This window comes from Thecamonas trahens (assembly GCF_000142905.1).
Source record: "Thecamonas trahens ATCC 50062 unplaced genomic scaffold supercont1.5, whole genome shotgun sequence".
Lineage (NCBI taxonomy): Eukaryota > Apusomonadida > Apusomonadidae > Thecamonas > Thecamonas trahens.
In genome coordinates, this window is record NW_013657675.1 from 100,389 (window position 1) to 117,213 (window position 16,825).

General features: G+C 67.0%; 10 protein-coding genes across 10 annotated transcripts in view; 6 read left to right on the top strand and 4 right to left on the bottom strand.

The window, feature by feature from the left end:
- AMSG_01199 (uncharacterized protein) overlaps positions 1-2,223 on the top strand; it is a 2,674-nt gene extending 451 nt beyond the window's left edge. Inside the window, exons 2-3 of the mRNA XM_013906353.1 lie at positions 75-716; positions 748-2,223. Of these exons, the coding sequence (XP_013761807.1) occupies positions 75-716; positions 748-2,083 (1,978 nt within the window). The 3' untranslated portion in view covers positions 2,084-2,223. The remainder of the gene's footprint in view (positions 1-74; positions 717-747) is intronic.
- AMSG_01200 (uncharacterized protein) lies at positions 2,019-3,561 on the bottom strand (the record flags this gene model as incomplete). Its single annotated transcript, XM_013906354.1, has 2 exons — positions 2,019-2,949; positions 2,985-3,561. 2 exons carry the CDS (start codon positions 3,559-3,561, stop codon positions 2,111-2,113), a joined length of 1,416 nt encoding a protein of 471 aa, XP_013761808.1. The 3' UTR covers positions 2,019-2,110.
- A 206-nt stretch (positions 3,562-3,767) lies between these two features.
- On the bottom strand, positions 3,768-6,672 carry AMSG_01201 (uncharacterized protein; the record flags this gene model as incomplete). Its single annotated transcript, XM_013906355.1, has 2 exons — positions 6,554-6,672; positions 3,768-6,461 (listed from the first exon to the last, which is right to left on the bottom strand). The coding sequence occupies exons 1-2, from the start codon at positions 6,641-6,643 to the stop codon at positions 3,768-3,770; spliced, it is 2,784 nt and encodes a 927-aa protein (XP_013761809.1). The 5' UTR covers positions 6,644-6,672.
- Positions 6,673-7,109: 437 nt separating this feature from the next.
- AMSG_01202 (uncharacterized protein) lies at positions 7,110-10,159 on the top strand (the record flags this gene model as incomplete). The annotated part of the gene is made up of 2 exons (XM_013906356.1): positions 7,110-7,364; positions 7,394-10,159. 2 exons carry the CDS (start codon positions 7,110-7,112, stop codon positions 10,157-10,159), a joined length of 3,021 nt encoding a protein of 1,006 aa, XP_013761810.1.
- A 111-nt stretch (positions 10,160-10,270) lies between these two features.
- On the top strand, positions 10,271-11,131 carry AMSG_01203 (uncharacterized protein; the record flags this gene model as incomplete). The annotated part of the gene is made up of 1 exon (XM_013906357.1): positions 10,271-11,131. One exon carries the CDS (start codon positions 10,271-10,273, stop codon positions 11,129-11,131), a length of 861 nt encoding a protein of 286 aa, XP_013761811.1.
- Positions 11,132-11,279: 148 nt separating this feature from the next.
- AMSG_01204 (uncharacterized protein) lies at positions 11,280-11,510 on the top strand (the record flags this gene model as incomplete). The annotated part of the gene is made up of 1 exon (XM_013906358.1): positions 11,280-11,510. The coding sequence occupies one exon, from the start codon at positions 11,280-11,282 to the stop codon at positions 11,508-11,510; it is 231 nt and encodes a 76-aa protein (XP_013761812.1).
- On the bottom strand, positions 11,358-12,880 carry AMSG_01205 (carboxylesterase). The gene has a single exon (XM_013906359.1). The coding sequence runs from the start codon at positions 12,867-12,869 to the stop codon at positions 12,063-12,065; it is 807 nt and encodes a 268-aa protein (XP_013761813.1). The 5' UTR covers positions 12,870-12,880; the 3' UTR covers positions 11,358-12,062.
- Positions 11,621-11,968, top strand: AMSG_11642 (uncharacterized protein; the record flags this gene model as incomplete). Its single annotated transcript, XM_013906587.1, has 1 exon — positions 11,621-11,968. The coding sequence occupies one exon, from the start codon at positions 11,621-11,623 to the stop codon at positions 11,966-11,968; it is 348 nt and encodes a 115-aa protein (XP_013762041.1).
- Positions 12,881-13,273: 393 nt separating the features above from the next.
- AMSG_01206 (delta-1-pyrroline-5-carboxylate synthetase) lies at positions 13,274-15,639 on the top strand. The gene has a single exon (XM_013906360.1). It carries the CDS (start codon positions 13,880-13,882, stop codon positions 15,326-15,328), a length of 1,449 nt encoding a protein of 482 aa, XP_013761814.1. The 5' UTR covers positions 13,274-13,879; the 3' UTR covers positions 15,329-15,639.
- On the bottom strand, positions 15,619-16,769 carry AMSG_01207 (retinol dehydrogenase 12). The gene has a single exon (XM_013906361.1). The coding sequence runs from the start codon at positions 16,741-16,743 to the stop codon at positions 15,652-15,654; it is 1,092 nt and encodes a 363-aa protein (XP_013761815.1). The 5' UTR covers positions 16,744-16,769; the 3' UTR covers positions 15,619-15,651.
- Between the last annotated feature and the right edge of the window lie 56 nt (positions 16,770-16,825).

The following is a 16,825-nucleotide window of genomic DNA, read 5'->3' on the forward strand; positions in this document are numbered from 1 at the left end:
CCCCCCCCCTCCCCCCCTTGCGCGCTCACCTCCACCAACTACTAACCTTCTTCCCCTTCCACACCCATGTGTAGGGCCCTCCTCAACTATGACGGGACAACGTCGCCGCGGTTGGTGGTGACCGAGGTGGGCAAGGGCCTGCCTGCCCTGGCACGGGCTACCAAGGACTCGGTTGTTCAGTTTGGTCTGGTTCGGGGTGCTATGGGCTACGGCAAGATCAATGTGGTGGTGTATGTGGGGGAGAGGGCCGATGCCCACATGAAGGACTCGGCCTTTGCTCATGCGTCTGATGTGCTGGCTAAGAAGCTGGTCGGCTGCGAGGCAAACGTGCTCATTGCTAATGCCGACAGTGATCTCCGCAACTGCTCCTACCTGAATGCCAGGGATCTGAGGGCCACAAAGTGGGGTGTTCGCCCCATCAAGACTTGGTCAAGTTCGTCCACTGGTGGCGCGGCGGCCAGCTCTGCCGGTGGCAAGTGGGGCAAGCCGGCTCCGGGCGGGGCCAAGCCTGCACCTGGAGGGGCCAAGCCTGCGCCTGGCGGAGCCAAGCCTGCACCGGGCGGCTCCAAGTGGGGCAAGCCTGCGCCTGGCGGAGCCAAGCCTGCACCGGGCGGCTCCAAATGGGGAAAGCCTGCGCCTGGCGGAGCCAAGCCTGCACCGGGCGGCTCCAAGTGGGGCAAGCCCGCGCCTGGCGGGGCCAAGCCTGCACCTGGCGGGTCCAAGTGGGGCAAGCTGCGCCTGGCGGAGCCAAGCTGCACCGGGCGGAGCCAAGCCTGCACCGGGCGGCTCCAAATGGGGCAAGCCTGCACCTGGCGGGGCCAAGCCTGGCGGCTCCAAGTGGGGTGCCAAGTCAGAGCCCGAGCCGAAGGAAGAGGTGCCGATTGCGTCGGGCGGAGTGGCTGCGCGCGCAGCCATGTTTGCCAACGCCGAGCCGGCAGCCAAGTCGAGCCCGCCGCCGGCCAAAAAGTGGGGCGGCTCTGCAGGTGGGGAGAAGAAGCCGGCGCCGGCGGCGTCCAAATGGGGGGGCAGCCCGGGCGGCGCGAGCTCGGGTGGCGCCGGCGGCGCGGGGAAGCGCTCGTCGGTGGCGTCCAAGGCGGCCATGTTCAATCAGCCGGCGCAGGAGTCGACTCCGCCACCGGCGAAGAAGTGGGGCGGCTCTGGCGGCTCTGGCGGTTCGTCCGCGCCGGCCAAAAAGTGGGGCGCGCCTGCCGCCGAGGAGAAGAAGCCGGCACCGGCGGCGTCCAAGTGGGGCGCGCCTGCCGCCGAGGAGAAGAAGCCGGCACCGGCGGCGTCCAAGTGGGGCGCGCCTGCCGCCGAGGAGAAGAAGCCGGCACCGGCGGCGTCCAAGTGGGGTGCGCCTGCCGCCGAGGAGAAGCCGGCACCGGCGGCGTCCAAGTGGGGTGCACCGGCGGCGAAGAGCAATGCACCACCGCCGCCGGCGGCTGCATCGAAGTGGGGCGCGCCGGCAGCCGAAGAGAAGAAGGCGACTCCGCCGCCGCCGGCGTCGTCCGGCGGATGGGGTGCACCTGCCAGCACGCCTGCAGACGACGGCGGTTGGGGCAACGACAATGACGATGGCGGATGGGGCGACGATGCTGCCGATGACGGCGGATGGGGTAATGATGCCGCAGACGACGGTGGGTGGGGATCGACGCCCGCTGCGCCTGCGGCTACGCCCGCTCCACCGCCGCCGGCCGCTGCCTCTATTTCTATCCCGCCGCCGCCCGCGCTTGCTGACGACGGATGGGGCGCCGAGCCTGCAGTCGCCGATGACGGCGGATGGGGCGCCGAGCCTGCAGTCGCCGATGACGGCGGATGGGGTGCCGAGCCTGCAGTCGCCGATGACGGCGGATGGGGCGCCGAGCCTGCGGTTGCCGCCGAGCCCGCGGCTGCCGTGCCAGCCGACTTCTATGTCGCCACCGTGCTGTACGACTACGCTGCCGCAGAGTCGAATGAGATCAACCTCACCGCCGGCGAGGAGGTCTACGTCTACGAGTTTATCGACGACGGTTGGTGGTCGGGCGAGAACATTGCCGGTGAGGTTGGCATGTTCCCCTCTAACTTTGTCGAGCTCCATCAGTGAGCCAACAAAGCTGCCCAGTGAACACAATCAATGCACGACCGGCGTTACTAACTCCCGCCTTGACGGCTCGAGCGCCAACAGGCCCATGACAGTAGCTCGCCACCGCAGCGGCAGCGCCGCGTACGGCAGGCCGGCCACGCCCTGCACCGCATCGCTCGCCAGGCTTTGCACAAACATCACCGGCGCGCCGCTGACGGCTTCCACCATAGCCTCAAACGCATCGGGCGCGAGCAGATGGAACAGCACCATGCCGAGTTGCCACAGCATGGCGTCCTTGGACGCGACCACACTTCGCGCCCCGCCGACCGCCGCCGCGAGCACGCCTGGCGATGCGTACACCGTCGCCAAGTTACCACTCGCTAGCGGTGTTCCCTCGAGCGTGGCAAACCGCAGGTGGCGGATCCTCCATCCCAGCTCGTAGCGGGCAAACGCGCTCGGCGTCAGCCGCAGGTGTGCCACCCCGCGCTCTGCTAGGACCGCCACCGCCGCCACAATGCCACTCGCAATCGCGCCCGGTGGCTCCAGCGGGAACCCGGGCTGACATCCTGTCTCTAGATAGCTGTCGAGCGCCAGAAACGGCGTCGCTACCGCGAGTACACATTCGGCGGTCACGGCGTCGCCCGCAGCGGCGAGGACCTCAGCAGCGGCCTCGGGGCCTAGGAGCGACACCACCGCACTCGATGCAAGGTACTGATGGAGCTTGGACGCGACAAGCGCAGACCGTGGCTTGTCACACACCACCAGCGTGCCGATCGGCGCGTGCGCCGCATCGTCCGCGAGCTCGACCACAATCTCGCCCGCCACGTCCGGGCCGGCCACAGTCGCCGGGGGGACGCGCCGGATGGTGCCACATTCCGCAGCGGGAGCTCCAAAACAAACTCAAGCACGGTGCCTCTCCCACTGGCGGCGGCCGCGAGGGCCGGTCCGGCAGAGGCTGCGGCCAGGCCGTTATCGACCCACTCGAGGCGAGCCAGCGGCGAGTCGAGGCCAGCCACTGCCATCATCTCCGGCAGCAGATCGGCCGAGCCACGATTGCGACTCGCACACACATCTACAAGCGTGTCCGACACCCGTAACGCAGTGAGGAGAGCCGAGAGACCGTGATCACCCAGTCCGTTGCCAGCCAGATCGAGGGCGGTGAGCGCCGGCGCAAGGGCGACGGCATCGGCCACAGCCACCCCGCCAGCAGGCCCGAGGCAGTTGTCCGGCAGCGCGAGCGAGACCAGCACCATAGGCAGCGGAAGCAGCGACCGTACTGCGCGCGAGTCAATGCCGGCGTAGGCTATAGCCAGCTCTGTCACTGGCGCGGTTCCCGGCGCGATCTCCGGCGCGGTTCCTGGCGCGGACGAGGGCTCGGCGGCGGCACGGATGGCAGCCACGTCGCGGGCGCCCAGCAGCGGGACGGGCGCAGAGAGGGCAAGACGGCCATGGCATGGCACGAGAGAGGCGACAGCAGGGTGGAGTGGCGGGTTGGCCATGGTGGAGCGAGGTGTGAGTGTGTGTGTGCGGGGCGCAGTGGTCCGTGGCCAGTGGCGCCGAGTCGCCGCGGGACCGGCGCGGTGAGCACGGACAGCCGGGAAAGCCGACGCTCGCAGACCCGGATGATCGACGCGTGCGGCAACGGGGAGGGCTGGCGGTGCGGCGGGAACAGCGGTATGCTGGCAGGATAAGGGGTGGACGCGGTTTATCGGCGGATTCGGCGGGAGGCCGAGTGCTGTTGCTGGGAGGCAAAAACCTTGCGCTGAACATTCATGCGCGCTGTGTAAAAGGCGACAGCGTCGGGATCCTCCTTGGCGATTCGCTGGGTCTGCTGCAGATCCCACTTTTCGCCGTCGTCGAGCACGTCCTGGTTCGGCTCCAGTAGCTCCGAGGCCGAGGCGGCGGGCTTGAGCGGGAGATGGCCAAACGAGGCCATAAACCACTCGTCAAAGTCTGCCAGCAGCCGCTGGCGGCACTCGGTAACGTGCCGATCGAGGTACGAGACATCGGCCTTGGCCGCCTTGTACGCCTCAAACGCCTCGCGGTACGTCGCCTTAGCCTCCTGCAGCTCGACCAGTACCTGGTACTCGTCCTCGTCGATGACCTCGACGGGCTCGCTCGAGGCGGCCGCGTCGTGAGCACCAGGCAGCGCCGACGGCGCAACCGCCGGCGGCGCGCCTACCCGCGACTCACGGAGCGCGTTGAGCTTGGCCCGCAGCACGTCGATGGCCGCCTTGGCTCCGTTGACGCTCAGGCCCGCTTCGCGGAGCAGGCGCTTCTTCTCGTGGTACACCCGCTTGTTCTCCTCGAGAATGCCAGCGATCTCTGCACCGGCCGTGTGCTTAAACTCGGAGAACGCGTCCTCACGCGACGGTCGGAAAGCGTGCGATGACGACGGGCGCGAGCCGTCGCCCCCGCCCCCGCCACCGCCATATCCCGACGCAGCCGACGCAGCCGACGCGTTGCCGGGTCGCCCGCCGGCTGAGGGTCCACGCCCGCCGTCGGGCGTCTCGTGGTCGGCAACGACTGACCCACCTTCGAGGTCGTCGCCGCCACGCGACGGCGAGCGCGCCCGATCGGCGTCGCCCGCCGCGCCGCCGCCGGGGAGGTGCGCAGCCGAGGGAGTACGGGAGAGGTCGTGCCCACGCGGATGACCCTTGGAGGTCGACGGCGGATCGTGGCCGCCGGCCTCGCGGCCCATCGATGACGTTGTCCGCTTCTTCTTCTTCTTCTTGGCCTTGTTGCCGAGCGGCGACATGCCCTTAGGCGTGGTCCGCCCCGAAGCGCGCGAGCGGCGACGGGAGCGGCCGTCGGGCTCACCGTCGGCCTCGTCGCCGCCGCGGCCGCCATCGCCCGAGTCGTGGTCGCCGTGGCCTGCGCGCATCTCCTTGCGTCCACGCTCGCTGGCCAGCCGCTTCTTGCGCGGTGCCTTGTGGCGTGCGACCTTGCCCGACGGGCGGCGCTTGAGCGCGTCCGAGTTGACCGGCTTGGCATCGTCGGCAAACTCGCCGAGATGGAAGCCGTCCGAGTCGAGCTCGCCGACGCCGCCGCCGGTCGCCACCATGGACTTGACATCGAGCGCCGACGGCGCATCAGCCGGCGGCGCCGACGTCCCGTAGTGGTCGCGCAGCTTCTTGAGCGCGCTTGCCTCGACGTTGTTGAGAATGACCCTGAACTGGGCAAAGGTCTCGCGGATGTGCCGGATGTTGATGACCGGCAGCTCGTCGAGCTCGCCGGTCAGGTACGCCTTGACCTGCTTGTTGAGCTCGTAGCGTTCCTGGTCGGTGTAAGGATCGTAGACAATGTGGGCCCGGTTTGAGAGCGCGTCGTGCATAGCCAGCTCCTCCTTGAGCTCGCGGATGTCGGCCTCATACTTTTTGCACAGTGCCGCGAGGTCATACTGCACGTTGATGGTCGGCTCGTTGGAGACCCGCATCATGCGCTGTGCAAAGCGAAGCGTGCTGATGGTCTCCTCCAGCTGCGAGGCCTCGGGCCAGATGTTGGCGATCATGAGGGTCTTGCAGTTTCCCCCGATCGAGTCCTTAAGCACATTTGTCAGCTTGGTCTGCCGGTACGGAATGTGCGATCGCCGGTCGCCGAGCGCCACCACCACCTGCTCCAGGAACGTCAGACTCTGGTTGATGTACTTGGCCTCCTGCAGCGTGACTCCAGTCGAGTCTGTCTTCTTCACCCGCTCCGACCCGGCAAGATCCACCAGGTTGAGCTTGGACGTCAGAACCTTTTCGGTCGACTCGACCCGCGACCGCGACTCGACGTGGAGGGTAAAGATGGTGTGCGACCGCGACGAAGCCTTGTTGAGCGAGTGCGAGCCCACAATACGGTTCGTGTCTCCCTCAAACAGAAGGTTGAGCGCCTCCTCCTCCGACGTCGCCACCACGTGCGAGAGCCCACGGACGTGGGTGTTGCCCGCCGAATCCTCCACAATGGTCAGATCAGGAGCCGAACCGACCGGCCCGCCGCCAAAGGTGCCCGTTCCGCCGGCCCCAGGCACGACCCGGCCGGTCACAGGCGCCAGCAAGTCGTACATGTGCTCATTGTACAGCTCGAGATAGGAGATACGGACGGTAAAGGCGAGTGCTGGCTTGGCCTCGATGGTCTTGAACAGGTGCGCAATGGCCCTGGGAATGATGCCCCGATGGCGGTAGTTGTCTGTGGCGCCAGTCATGGTGAACGTCTTTCCGGCACCCGTCTGGCCATACACCATCACCGATCCGTTGTATCCCTCCACCGCCGAGTCGACCATAGGCCGCGCCAGCCTGGCAAAGACCTCGTCCTGCGGCGCATTGTGCAGCACCTTGTCGCAAGAGAACGACCACGCCTCCTGCTGGTTGTTGACGTATCCCTGGCTCTTGGACCGCATCACCTTGACATCCACGCTCTGTGCGGTAGAAGGTGATTGAGTGAGTGTGTGCGCGTGTGTGCGTGTGGGCTATGTATCCTACCTCTGCTGTGTGGGCAGGAGCGGCGTACGTTGGCTTCAGTGTCGACGGTGATGTTGTCCTGTGCAAACTGTAGCGTCGGTCGTGTCCGCACGCACACAGTCACCGCTGACCGCACCATGGTGGAGGTGTGGTACGTGTGTATATATATGTGTGTGTGTGTGAGGTGTGTGTGTGTGTGTGGGGGGGGGGGGGGGGGTAGTGGTGGTGGGTGGGTGAGTGAGGTCTGTTGCGGCTGCGTTTGGTTGGCCAACGGCGGCGGGCGAGTGGCTGGTGGCGATTGACGGGCGAGTAGCGGGCGAGTGGCTGGTGGCGATTGGCGGGCGAGTGGCTGGTGGCGATTGACGGGCGAGTAGCGGGCGAGTGGCTGGTGGCGATTGGCGGGCGAGTGGCTGGTGGCGATTGGCGGGCGAGTGGCGGGCGAGTGGCTGGTGGTGAGTGGCGGGCGAGTGGCGGGCGAGTGACGGGCGAGTGGCTGGTGGCGAGGCGGGCGAGTGGCGGGCGAGTGGGCAAGCACGGGTGGCTCGATGACCGCGTCCAGTTATGGCGACAGGCGTAGGCGGTGACACTTGTCGTTGCCTCTGCGGATGGCATCCAGCGCGAGCGGGAGCAGGTCAGCAGCGACTCCTGATGGGAGCTGTGGCTCGTACTCGTACTACACCTCATCCTACGATGAAGCCACCCCGTCTGCCCACCAGCTGCCTGGCCCGGTGGCGGCTGCCCATGCCGGTGCTGCTCGTGGCGACCTCGCGCCGCTCGCTGCCCTGCTGCGACTGCCTCCTGCCCACGACATGTCTCACGAGGAGGTCACCCTCTGGCTGACCCGTGTGCCTCGCGGCGGCGTCCTCTCGCTCCTGCACTGGCTGGCAAGACCGGCGCCACTCGCCTGCTGGGCAAAGCCCTGGCGAGACTGCCGGCCAGGGCTCTCGACGCTCGCGCTCGCGGCAGCGGCAAGACCCCGGCCCATCTCGCCGTCGAGTCTAATCGGCCCGAGGCCTTCCGCATGCTGCTCGAGGCGGGCGCATCGGCTGCTGTTCGCGACGTCGACGGTCGGTCGCCGCTCGCAGGCGTCATCCTCGCCTTTGCTCCCCGCGCAGACATCGCCGCCCGAATGGCCCCGCCAACGCCCGCCGCCCCGCGCCGCCACCGCAAGCGAGTCCGCGTCAAGGGCCGCGTTCGCGTCCGCAAGGGCACCTACAAGCATTTGCCGCGGGAGGAGCGCGTCAAGCGGTTGCGCTCGTCACAAATCTCACGCACAACGCGCTCAAAGTCGCGCTCGGTCTCGGCCTCGTCGCAGGCGCACTCGACGTCATCGGCCCGCCGCCGCAAGGGCGCAGCGCTCCCAAAACCACCGGCGGCACCGGCGCCGCAGCCCTCGCCACCGCCGCCGGACCTGTCCTCGATCTCCGACTCGTCGTCAGACTCGAGCTCCACCCACAGCGATGGCTCGGCGTCGCCGGAGCTCACCCTCCCTCGCACGCCCATCGCCATCACCCCGCCGGCCCCGTCGCCCAGCCGAGCCGCGCTCACCTCGCCGTCTGGCCGGCGTTCTTTTGTTGTCTCAAAGCGTTCGCCGTTCAAGGCGCCGCTCTCAACCGAGACCGCGGCCTTTGCCCATCTACGGACGCCCGAGCCGAGCGTCGCCTCCGGCTCGCCTCCGGCTCGCTCCGCCCTCGCACTGCACATAACCTCAGACATGGCCGAGTTTCTGCAACCCGCGCCGCATGCCCGTGGTATCGGCGCCTTGCTTGGCTTTGCCCTCGGCGACGCCGCAGGCTCGCCTTTTGCCCACCTCCGGAGCCCGGGCGGTGTCGCTCCTGACGGCGTTGACACCGCACTGAGCCTCGTGTCGACCGCTCGTCAGTCGACTACCGCCGTCACGGAGGTCATGGCAGGTGCAGCACAGGCGGTGCTGGAGGCCAAGCTCAGCCAGCCACCGCAGGTCCCTCAGGGCCTCCCTTTTGCACTCGCCTCACCCGAACTCACCGCCTCGCTTGTCGACGTCCAGGCCCACCACACCGCCATCGCCAAGTGGGTGATGGAGCGACGTAGCGCCGGCGACACTCCTGCCGGTGACACTCCCGCTGACGATGCCAGTTCGCTGGCTACGGTCTTGAGCGCGCTCGTGGCTACTGACGGGAGCTTTGGCGACGTCAACACGCTCGTCACCGTCGACACCGTGTTCCGCAAAGCACCCAAGACCGCGTCGGCCTACATCCGGGTCCTCCCGCTGGCGCTCTGGGGCTACGACTTGCCAGCGAATCTGCTCGGTCTTGCGGCGTCGGCTGTGGTCGGCATCACACATCCGGCGCCTCTCTGTCGCGACGCCGGCGCGGTCTTTGCCATTGTGGTCGCCGCGCTGGTACGGACCGGAAAGCCGGCCGCCGCCCTCGCTGCCGCTATCAACTGGGCCCGCGTCCACGCTCACACCAAGGTCCGGGCCTGGCTTCGTGAGGTTGCCGATGGCGAGCCGCTGCAAGACAAAGACCGCCGCAAGTTCTCGTCCATCAAGCTGCCGCTGGTCCACGGACTCCGCCTCGTGCTTGACGGCGCAAGCTACGCAGACGGCCTGGCCTCCACGCTGCTCCTTGGCGGCGACGCCGCGGTCAACGCACCAATTGTTGGTGCGCTACTTGGCGCCCGCTGGGGCGGCTACGCACTGCCGAGCATGCCTCTCGACACATTGCTGCAGAGATCGAGTCAGGCGCAGGCACTGCTCGACCTCGGGCATCAGCTCCTTGCTTACGCCGGCCTCGCGCTGGTCCTCTACGAGCAGCATGTCCCACGGCTCGAGCCAATTGACAAGACACGGGTCTCGGTCCATCAGGGTCCCAACGCTGACTGCAACTGGGTTGTGCCCGGTCTACTCGTCACAGGCGCCACTCCGCCGCACTCTGGCGGTGCCGCGCTCCTCGCGCTCCTCCGTGCAGGTGTGACCGGCTTTGTGGCGCTTGGCAGCGGCGCGACGCCCGCTTACGCGGCGGGCTTGCACCGGCTCGCTCGCGACCATGCCGACGAGCTCGAGCTGAGCGATGATGGCGTCGCCGTCCACGCGGTGAAAATGGATGCCGACGCGTCCGATGCACAGGTCGTCGCCGCTCTACAGGCTCTGCTCAACGTGTTGCGAACCGGCGCCGCCGTCTACATCCACTGCGACGACGGCCACGGCCTCTCCGGCATGGTCGCTGCCATTGCACTGGGTCTCGTCTATGGCCTCGCCGCTGACGATGCCCTGGCCCGCATCGAGGTCTTCCACTCTACTCGCGCCGTCGAGGCCAACGCGCTCTCGCCCAGCACGAAAGCCCAGGCCCGCACCGTCGTTCGCATCCTGAAGGCCATCCGCCGCGGCGCCATGCCGACCTCCCGCGGGCCGCCCGACTCGGCCCCGCGGCCATCGCCCATGGTGCTCCGCGCCTCGGCCGCAGTCCGCACCCCGGGCCCACCCCCGGCCACCCGCAAGCGGCTCGACTTTGACGCATCCGACGCATCCGCCTCGGCCGCCGCTCCTGCGCCTTCGGCCGCGCGCCCCGTGGTCACCCTCTCTGACGAGGTCTCCTCACGCATCGCCTACTACAAGGCCATGGCCAAAGCCATCAGCGCCGCCACGGCGCCTGCGCTCTCTCCAGACCATCCGTAGCCAAAGATACACAGCTTGTGCACCCCGCGCTGGCTGCCGCCACAGGCCGACCGCTCGTGAAGACGTGGCCAACAACGGCAACACTGCACTCTGCGCCACTTCGTGACATCGATGGCGACGGGTCTGCGATGGCTGGTGGCGTCACAGGGCGATGCCAAGCACATTGGATGGGCCCATCCACTGGTGGCGTGTGTGGTGTACTACCTGGCTGTCGTGCCTGCGTCGTGGTGGGCGAGCGTGTGGCTAGGTGGCACAGCGAGTGGCGGCAGAGGCGACAGCGGAGGCGACCAAGGTGTGACGGGCTACGAGCTAGGCTACTGGCCGGGCGTGTGCAAGGGACTGGTGGCGTATTTGGCTGTTCTCCTCGGCTCGAGGCTGGTGACCAAGGGCTCGGTGGTGCTGTATGAGTTCATGTGGGGCTGCAACGTGGCGCTCGTTCTTGGCGCCCTTGCCGGAGCCACCGGAAACGCCTTGCTGCTCGCTGGCGCTGTCGTCTCGGTGGCGGTCGATCAGGTCATGTGGTATGTCGACATTGCGGCCTACGTCATCACGGGCTCCTTTCCCATCGGCGTGGCAAAGTATCTCATCTGGCCCACCACCGGATGGGTCCAGCGCGCCACCTCCGGTCATCACCTCGCCTTTATCCCGCTCGCGCTGTGGATGCTTGGCGAGGCGCAGACTGGTTTTCCGCCGGGCACCTTTGCGCTCTCGATCGTGGTGCTGGTGGTCGAGGGCGGAGCCACGCGGCTCCTGGCCCCGTTCTCTATTGTGTATCCCTCGCGGCCGCCGCTCATGCTCAACATCAACCTCACCCACGAGTGCTGGACGGACGTCCCCTTCGCCCTGCTGCACATTGCCGACGGCGCGTCGTTTCTCCCCGCCATGGCCTGGCTCGTCACCGTCTGGTCGTCGACCAACGCCATCTGCTACGCCGTCCTGCTCGCCATCGAGTCAGTTGTCTACGGCGTGTGACGCCATCGCCCCATCCGGACTCCTCGGCACACTCTGAGACGTACGCGGCCGGCCTCGACGCTTGTGGTGTCCACGCTTCTCTTCACGCACGCTTTTTTTACAGCAGCTAATCTCGGAGCAAGCAGCGAGCAGCACGCAACACGCAACAATGTCGGCTCGTATCGGCGTTCCTGTCATGATGGTGGGTACCGCTTTTGGCACCGCGCTTGTCGTCCGCGGCCTCTTGGCTGCATCGTCGCGCCATCGGCTGATGTCTGGCGCAGGCGGCTTTTCCATCTCGGCCGCGCCGCACTCGTTTGAGCCTTCGGCGCCGCAGCACGAGGACCACCTGCGCGCCCGTGTCATTCCCAACTCGCCGACGACGCGCACGCACGCCTGATGGCGATGGTCACGAGTCTGGAGCACCATCCAGAGTCTCTAGCTCCCTACCAAGTTCATGTCTATGGTTGATGTGTGTGGGCCGCGCTGGATGTGTGTGGGCCGCGCTGGATGTGTGGGTCGCGCTGGATGTGTGCGGGCCAGATGTTGCTAAAACCGGACCCGATTTCACGTTGCTTGCAATCATTCTTTGTTCGCGCTCCTTTTCTTGACCACGCAGCAGACCATCACCTCACCATGTCCAAGCTTATGTACGCTGAAGGCGCCATGGTTGTAGGCGCCGCCGTGGCCGCCGCCATGATCGCACGAACGACCGCCGCCCGGATGGGTATTGTCTTTGTGCCGAGAGCCTCGTCGTCGACCGCGCACTCGCACGAACCGCATGCGCCGCCGCAGCATGAGGACCACCTCCAGGCTCGACTTGTGCCTCGGGCCCCGCCCAAGCCAGGCAGACCGTGATGCCAACCACAGTGCCAGCCGTAGCAGCGTTCATCGATCGGCGGTGTCTCTTGGCGGGGCGTCGTTCAAACAATAACACATCAAGGCTTTTGACTCACAGCTGGCGCGACAGCGGAAAGATGTGGGCCAGCCACTTGTCGAGGGCAACGACTTGGTCGATGTCGACAGAGTGCCCGAGGCCGTCCCACTCGACTAGGTCCGAGCCAGAGAGCTCCGGCCAGGCGGCACGGATGCGGTCCCAGCCGGGCTTGGCCCACGCAAGCGGGACCATCGGATCCTCGCGGCCGTGGTGGATGAGGAGCGGCGGAAGCGAGGCTGCAGAGCTAGCCGTCGCAAGCTCGACCGACTCGGTGGCAGCAAGAACGTACGACGACCAGCAGACCAGGCCGGCGAGGCCGAGCTCGGCCCGCAGCGCCGCGTACAGCGCCATGGCGCCGCCCTGAGAGAAGCCGCCGAGCACAATCGGCAGCCGCTGACCATCATTGGCCAGATCAGCGTCGAGGCCCGACCGCAGTAGCGCCCGCTCTTCGGCCACCAGCTCAATGATGTCCTGCGCCGACGCAGCGATGCCCTCGACGTCCTCGGCAGCCTCGGGCCCGTCGGCGCCGATGCGGTCGAGCGAGGCAATGTCATACCAGCCAGGCATGACCATGCCACCGTTGACGGTGATCGGTCGCTCCGGCGCGTCCGGGAGGACCACCCGGATGTGCTCGCCAAGCTTGGACTCGCCGAACAGCTGTGTCGCCTGGAACAGCGGCGCAAAGCCATCAGGTGAGTCGCCGAGGCCATGGAGCCACACGATAGTGGCCTTGTGCTCGCCCGCCGGCTCGAGCACCTTGCGGGCCAGCGTCGAGCCCTGCCGCGCCGCCTTGGCCGTCAGAGTAGCAAACGTCCTCAGCATGCTGTTACGGTGAGACGGGTGGAGTATGGAGCCATGGTGCACGGTGTGGGCGTGGGCGTGGGTTGGGCGAGGGTGTGGGTGGTGCGGGGGTGACCGGCGAGCGGCGGATCTTGGACGGCATTCACCTCCGCCACCCGCACCGACTCCCCGGGGGGTATGGGCCAGTACACGGACACGGGTGTGTGATCAAGGGCATCGACGTTGCAGCTTGGTACGGGTATGTCGGGCATCCATGTTGAGGGCGGTACTTTTTGTATGCGCTCAATTTCCGCGCGCTTTTGTGTGTTTTCATGCCTCCGTCACCGCCTACGTCATTTCCACGTGGACGAAACATTGGGCGGCTTAAAACAGGCCGCCATCCCGTGCGGCCAACGCGGTGGCGGAGCGAAGCACCCAACCTCATCGCCCGACCCCCAAGTCGAAGTAGGCATGGCGATGCAAACCAAGGCGTTGCGGGCGCGGCTTGCGTCTGCCAAGCGCATTGTGATCAAGGCCGGCACGTCGGTCGTGTCCAAGGACGATGGCCTCCCGTCGCTGACCCGCCTCGGCGGCCTTGTCGAGCAGATTGCCGAGCTGACCGCGACTGGCAAAGAAGTCCTTTTTGTCTCGTCGGGCTCGGTTGGCGTCGGCCGCAACATGCTCCGCCGCCAGCTGATGGCCCAGGCCTCGATGTCGGCGCATCTTTCCGGCAAGTGGACTGAGAGCAAGCTCGTCGAGGCGCTTGGCCGCAAGCAGACCTCGTACTCGGCGGCGTGCGCCGCGGCGGGCCAGCTTGGTCTGATGTCGCTCTACGACACGCTGTTTGCCACCCACAACGTGGCGGTGGCCCAGCTGCTGGTCACCTCGACTGAGTTTGCCCACCCCGAGGCGCGCGCCAACATGCGGTCGTCGCTGGAGACCATGCTCGCTTGCGGCCTCATGCCCATCATCAACGAGAACGATGCAGTCTCGGCCAGTGGCCCGGTCTCACCGAAGACGGCGCTGGCGAATGCTCGTTCCGCGACAATGACATGCTCGCGGCGTTGGTTGCCCGCGAGATCGAGGCCGATCTCGTCCTCTTCCTCTCGGACGTCGACGGCCTCTACACCATGGCGCCGTCGGAGCCGGGTGCACAGCGGATCTCGCTCTACTCGCGGATCCACGCACAGGCGCAAATTGGAGCCAACTCGACGAACGGGCGTGGCGGGATGCGGGCCAAGCTGCACGCTGCGATGGTGGCGCTCGATGGCGGCCCGTTCTCGACCGAGGGCGTGAACGGCCCCGACGCGGTCGCCATCCTCTCCGGCTACGTGCCTGGATGCATCACCCAGCTGCTTGCCGGTGAAGACGTTGGCACTGTGTTTGTGACTGCCGCCGAGGAGGCCCGCCTCGAGGCCGAGGCCGTGGCCGAGGCCGAGGCTTCCGGGCTCGGCTCGGGACCTTCGACGCCACGCGGTCCCTCCGCCATTGCCCGCGCTGCCCGTGTTGGCGGCCGCGCGCTCGCCACCGCTCCGGCGGCTACCCGCGCCAGCATCCTTGAGCGGCTGGCGGACCTGATGGAGGAGTCGGAGGCAGAGCTGATGCTTGCCAACAAGCGCGATCTGGCGGCTGCTGCCGAGTCTGGCCTCGACGGCCCGCTGCTGAAGCGGCTCAAGCTGACTCCGGGCAAGCTTGCCAGCGTGATTGGCGGCGTGCGTGAGCTCGCGCGCCAGTGTGACCCGCTCGGCAAACAGGTAAGCGCGACGTCGCTCTCGAACAGCCTCGAGCTGGAGCAGATCTCTGTTCCGATCGGAGTCCTGCTCGTCATCTTTGAGTCGCGGCCCGACTGCCTGCCGCAGATTGCGGCACTCGCGATCCGGTCCGGCAACGGGCTGGTGCTCAAGGGCGGGTCGGAGGCACGGCACTCGAACGTGCTGCTTCACTCGCTGGTGGCACGCGCCATCGAGAGGGGTCGAGCGGCGCTGTGCCCGGCAGCACGATTGCGCTTGTCCACTCGCGGGCAGCGATTGCGGACCTGCTCGAGTTGCAGCATGACATTGACCTGGTCATCCCGCGTGGCTCCGGCAAGCTCGTCAAGTACATCCAGGACTCGACCGCGATTCCTGTGCTCGGACACGCCGAGGGCGTGTGCCACCTTTACATCGACGCTGACGCCGACCAGGAGATGGCTGTCCGTGTGGCGCTCGATGCCAAGACTTCGTACCCTGCGGCATGCAACGCTGTGGAGACGCTGCTGCTGCACAAGGCGACACTGGAGAACCCGGATGTGGCGACGGCGGTGCTCCGTGCACTCGCGGCTGCCGGAGTCAAGATCCACGGCGGCCCGCGGGCTGCTGCAGCGGGCCTGGTCTCGTCGGCGGACGCACACTTTGACACCGAATATGGGAGCCTCGCGCTCTCGCTGGAGGTTGTGGACTCGCTGGAAGACGCCGTGGAGCACATCAACCAGTTTGGGTCCGGCCACACCGAGTCGATTGTGACGAACAACACGGACACGGCAGACATGTTTGTGGCGCAGGTGGATGCAGCGTGCGTGTTTGTCAACACATCGACGCGGTTTGCAGACGGGACGCGGTTCGGGCTCGGGGCCGAAGTGGGGATCTCGACCGGGCGGATCCATGCGCGCGGACCTGTGGGGGTCAAGGGGCTCCTGACGACCAAGTGGATTCTCCACTCTGTGGCGGAGGACGGCGATTGCGTTGGCGACTACGAAGGTGATGCCAAGGACGGAGCGACAGCGCGGGTGTACACTCATGTCCACCACAAGGAATAACATGCGAGCGTTTGATGGGGTGATCGGCTGTTAAAGCTCGATGGCGTCCGGGTCGGGCATGGGAAAGCGCGAGGACTCGGCGGCGGTGAGCGAGTAGGCCCAGAGTGCGGCGGCTGCGTCCATGTCGAGGGCTGCGGCGGTGGTCGGAGCCGGGCGGCACTCGGCGTGGTACTCGCCAGGCTCGGCATCGTCGTCGAGGGCGCAGTATAGCGAGGTCTGGGCTCCCTGCCAAGTGTTCTGGAAGACGATGGCGCGGAGCGGGGCAGTGACAGCAGCGAGAACAGTGTTGTGGCGGAGGAGCTCTGAGTTGACGGCGCCCGGGTGGAGCGAGTAGGCGCGGGCGGCAGAGTTGGCGGAGACCAGCTTGGCGTTGAGCAGGCGGGTGAAGAGGATGTTGGCGATCTTGGAACGGCCGTAGGCACGGACGCGGTCATAGTCAGCGGCGCTGGTGATCGGTAGCGGAGTGGAGTCAAAGCCATGGGCGCTGGACGCAACGTTGACGATGCGGCCGCCAGCCTGGGAGATGTTGTCGAGAAGGCCAAGGGTGAACCACATGTGGCCGAGGTGGTTGACGCCCCACTGGGTCTCGTGGCCCTGGACGGTGGTGCCCCACGGGCACATCATGATACCGGCGTTGTTGATGAGAATGGAGATAGAGACGCCCAGGTCGGAAATCGTCTCGACGGCGGCCTGGACCGACGCCAGATCGGCCAGATCCATGACCACAAGCTCAGCCGAGCCGCCGAGCCGAGCTGCGGCAACAACAGTCTCTTTGGCCAGCACGCCGCGCTGGGCAGTCCGACAGACCATGATGACGTGCGCGCCGACCGAGATCAACGCCTTGCACGTCTCCAGCCCGATGCCGGTGTTTGCTCCGGTAACCACTACCGTCTTGTGGCGGAGATCGGCCGAGTCGAGTGCCGTCGCCCGGCGCCCACGACCGACAAGATACGCGAGACCGGCACCGACCGCAGCAGCGCCAGCAGCGAGCGGGATCGAAAGGTGGCCCAGGCCCCAGGCGGCAGCCGAGGCAGCACCAGACGTGAGCAGCATGAGTGTAGACTGACCGACTGAAGACCGCAGCATCTGCATGGGCCGGGAGCGGGGCTGGAAGCGGGACATGGCGGCAGGCAGGGTGAGGAAGGTGGAGTCGAGGTGGGGGGGGGGGGGGGGGGTAACACGATCCGGCGAATTGGCCACCTGG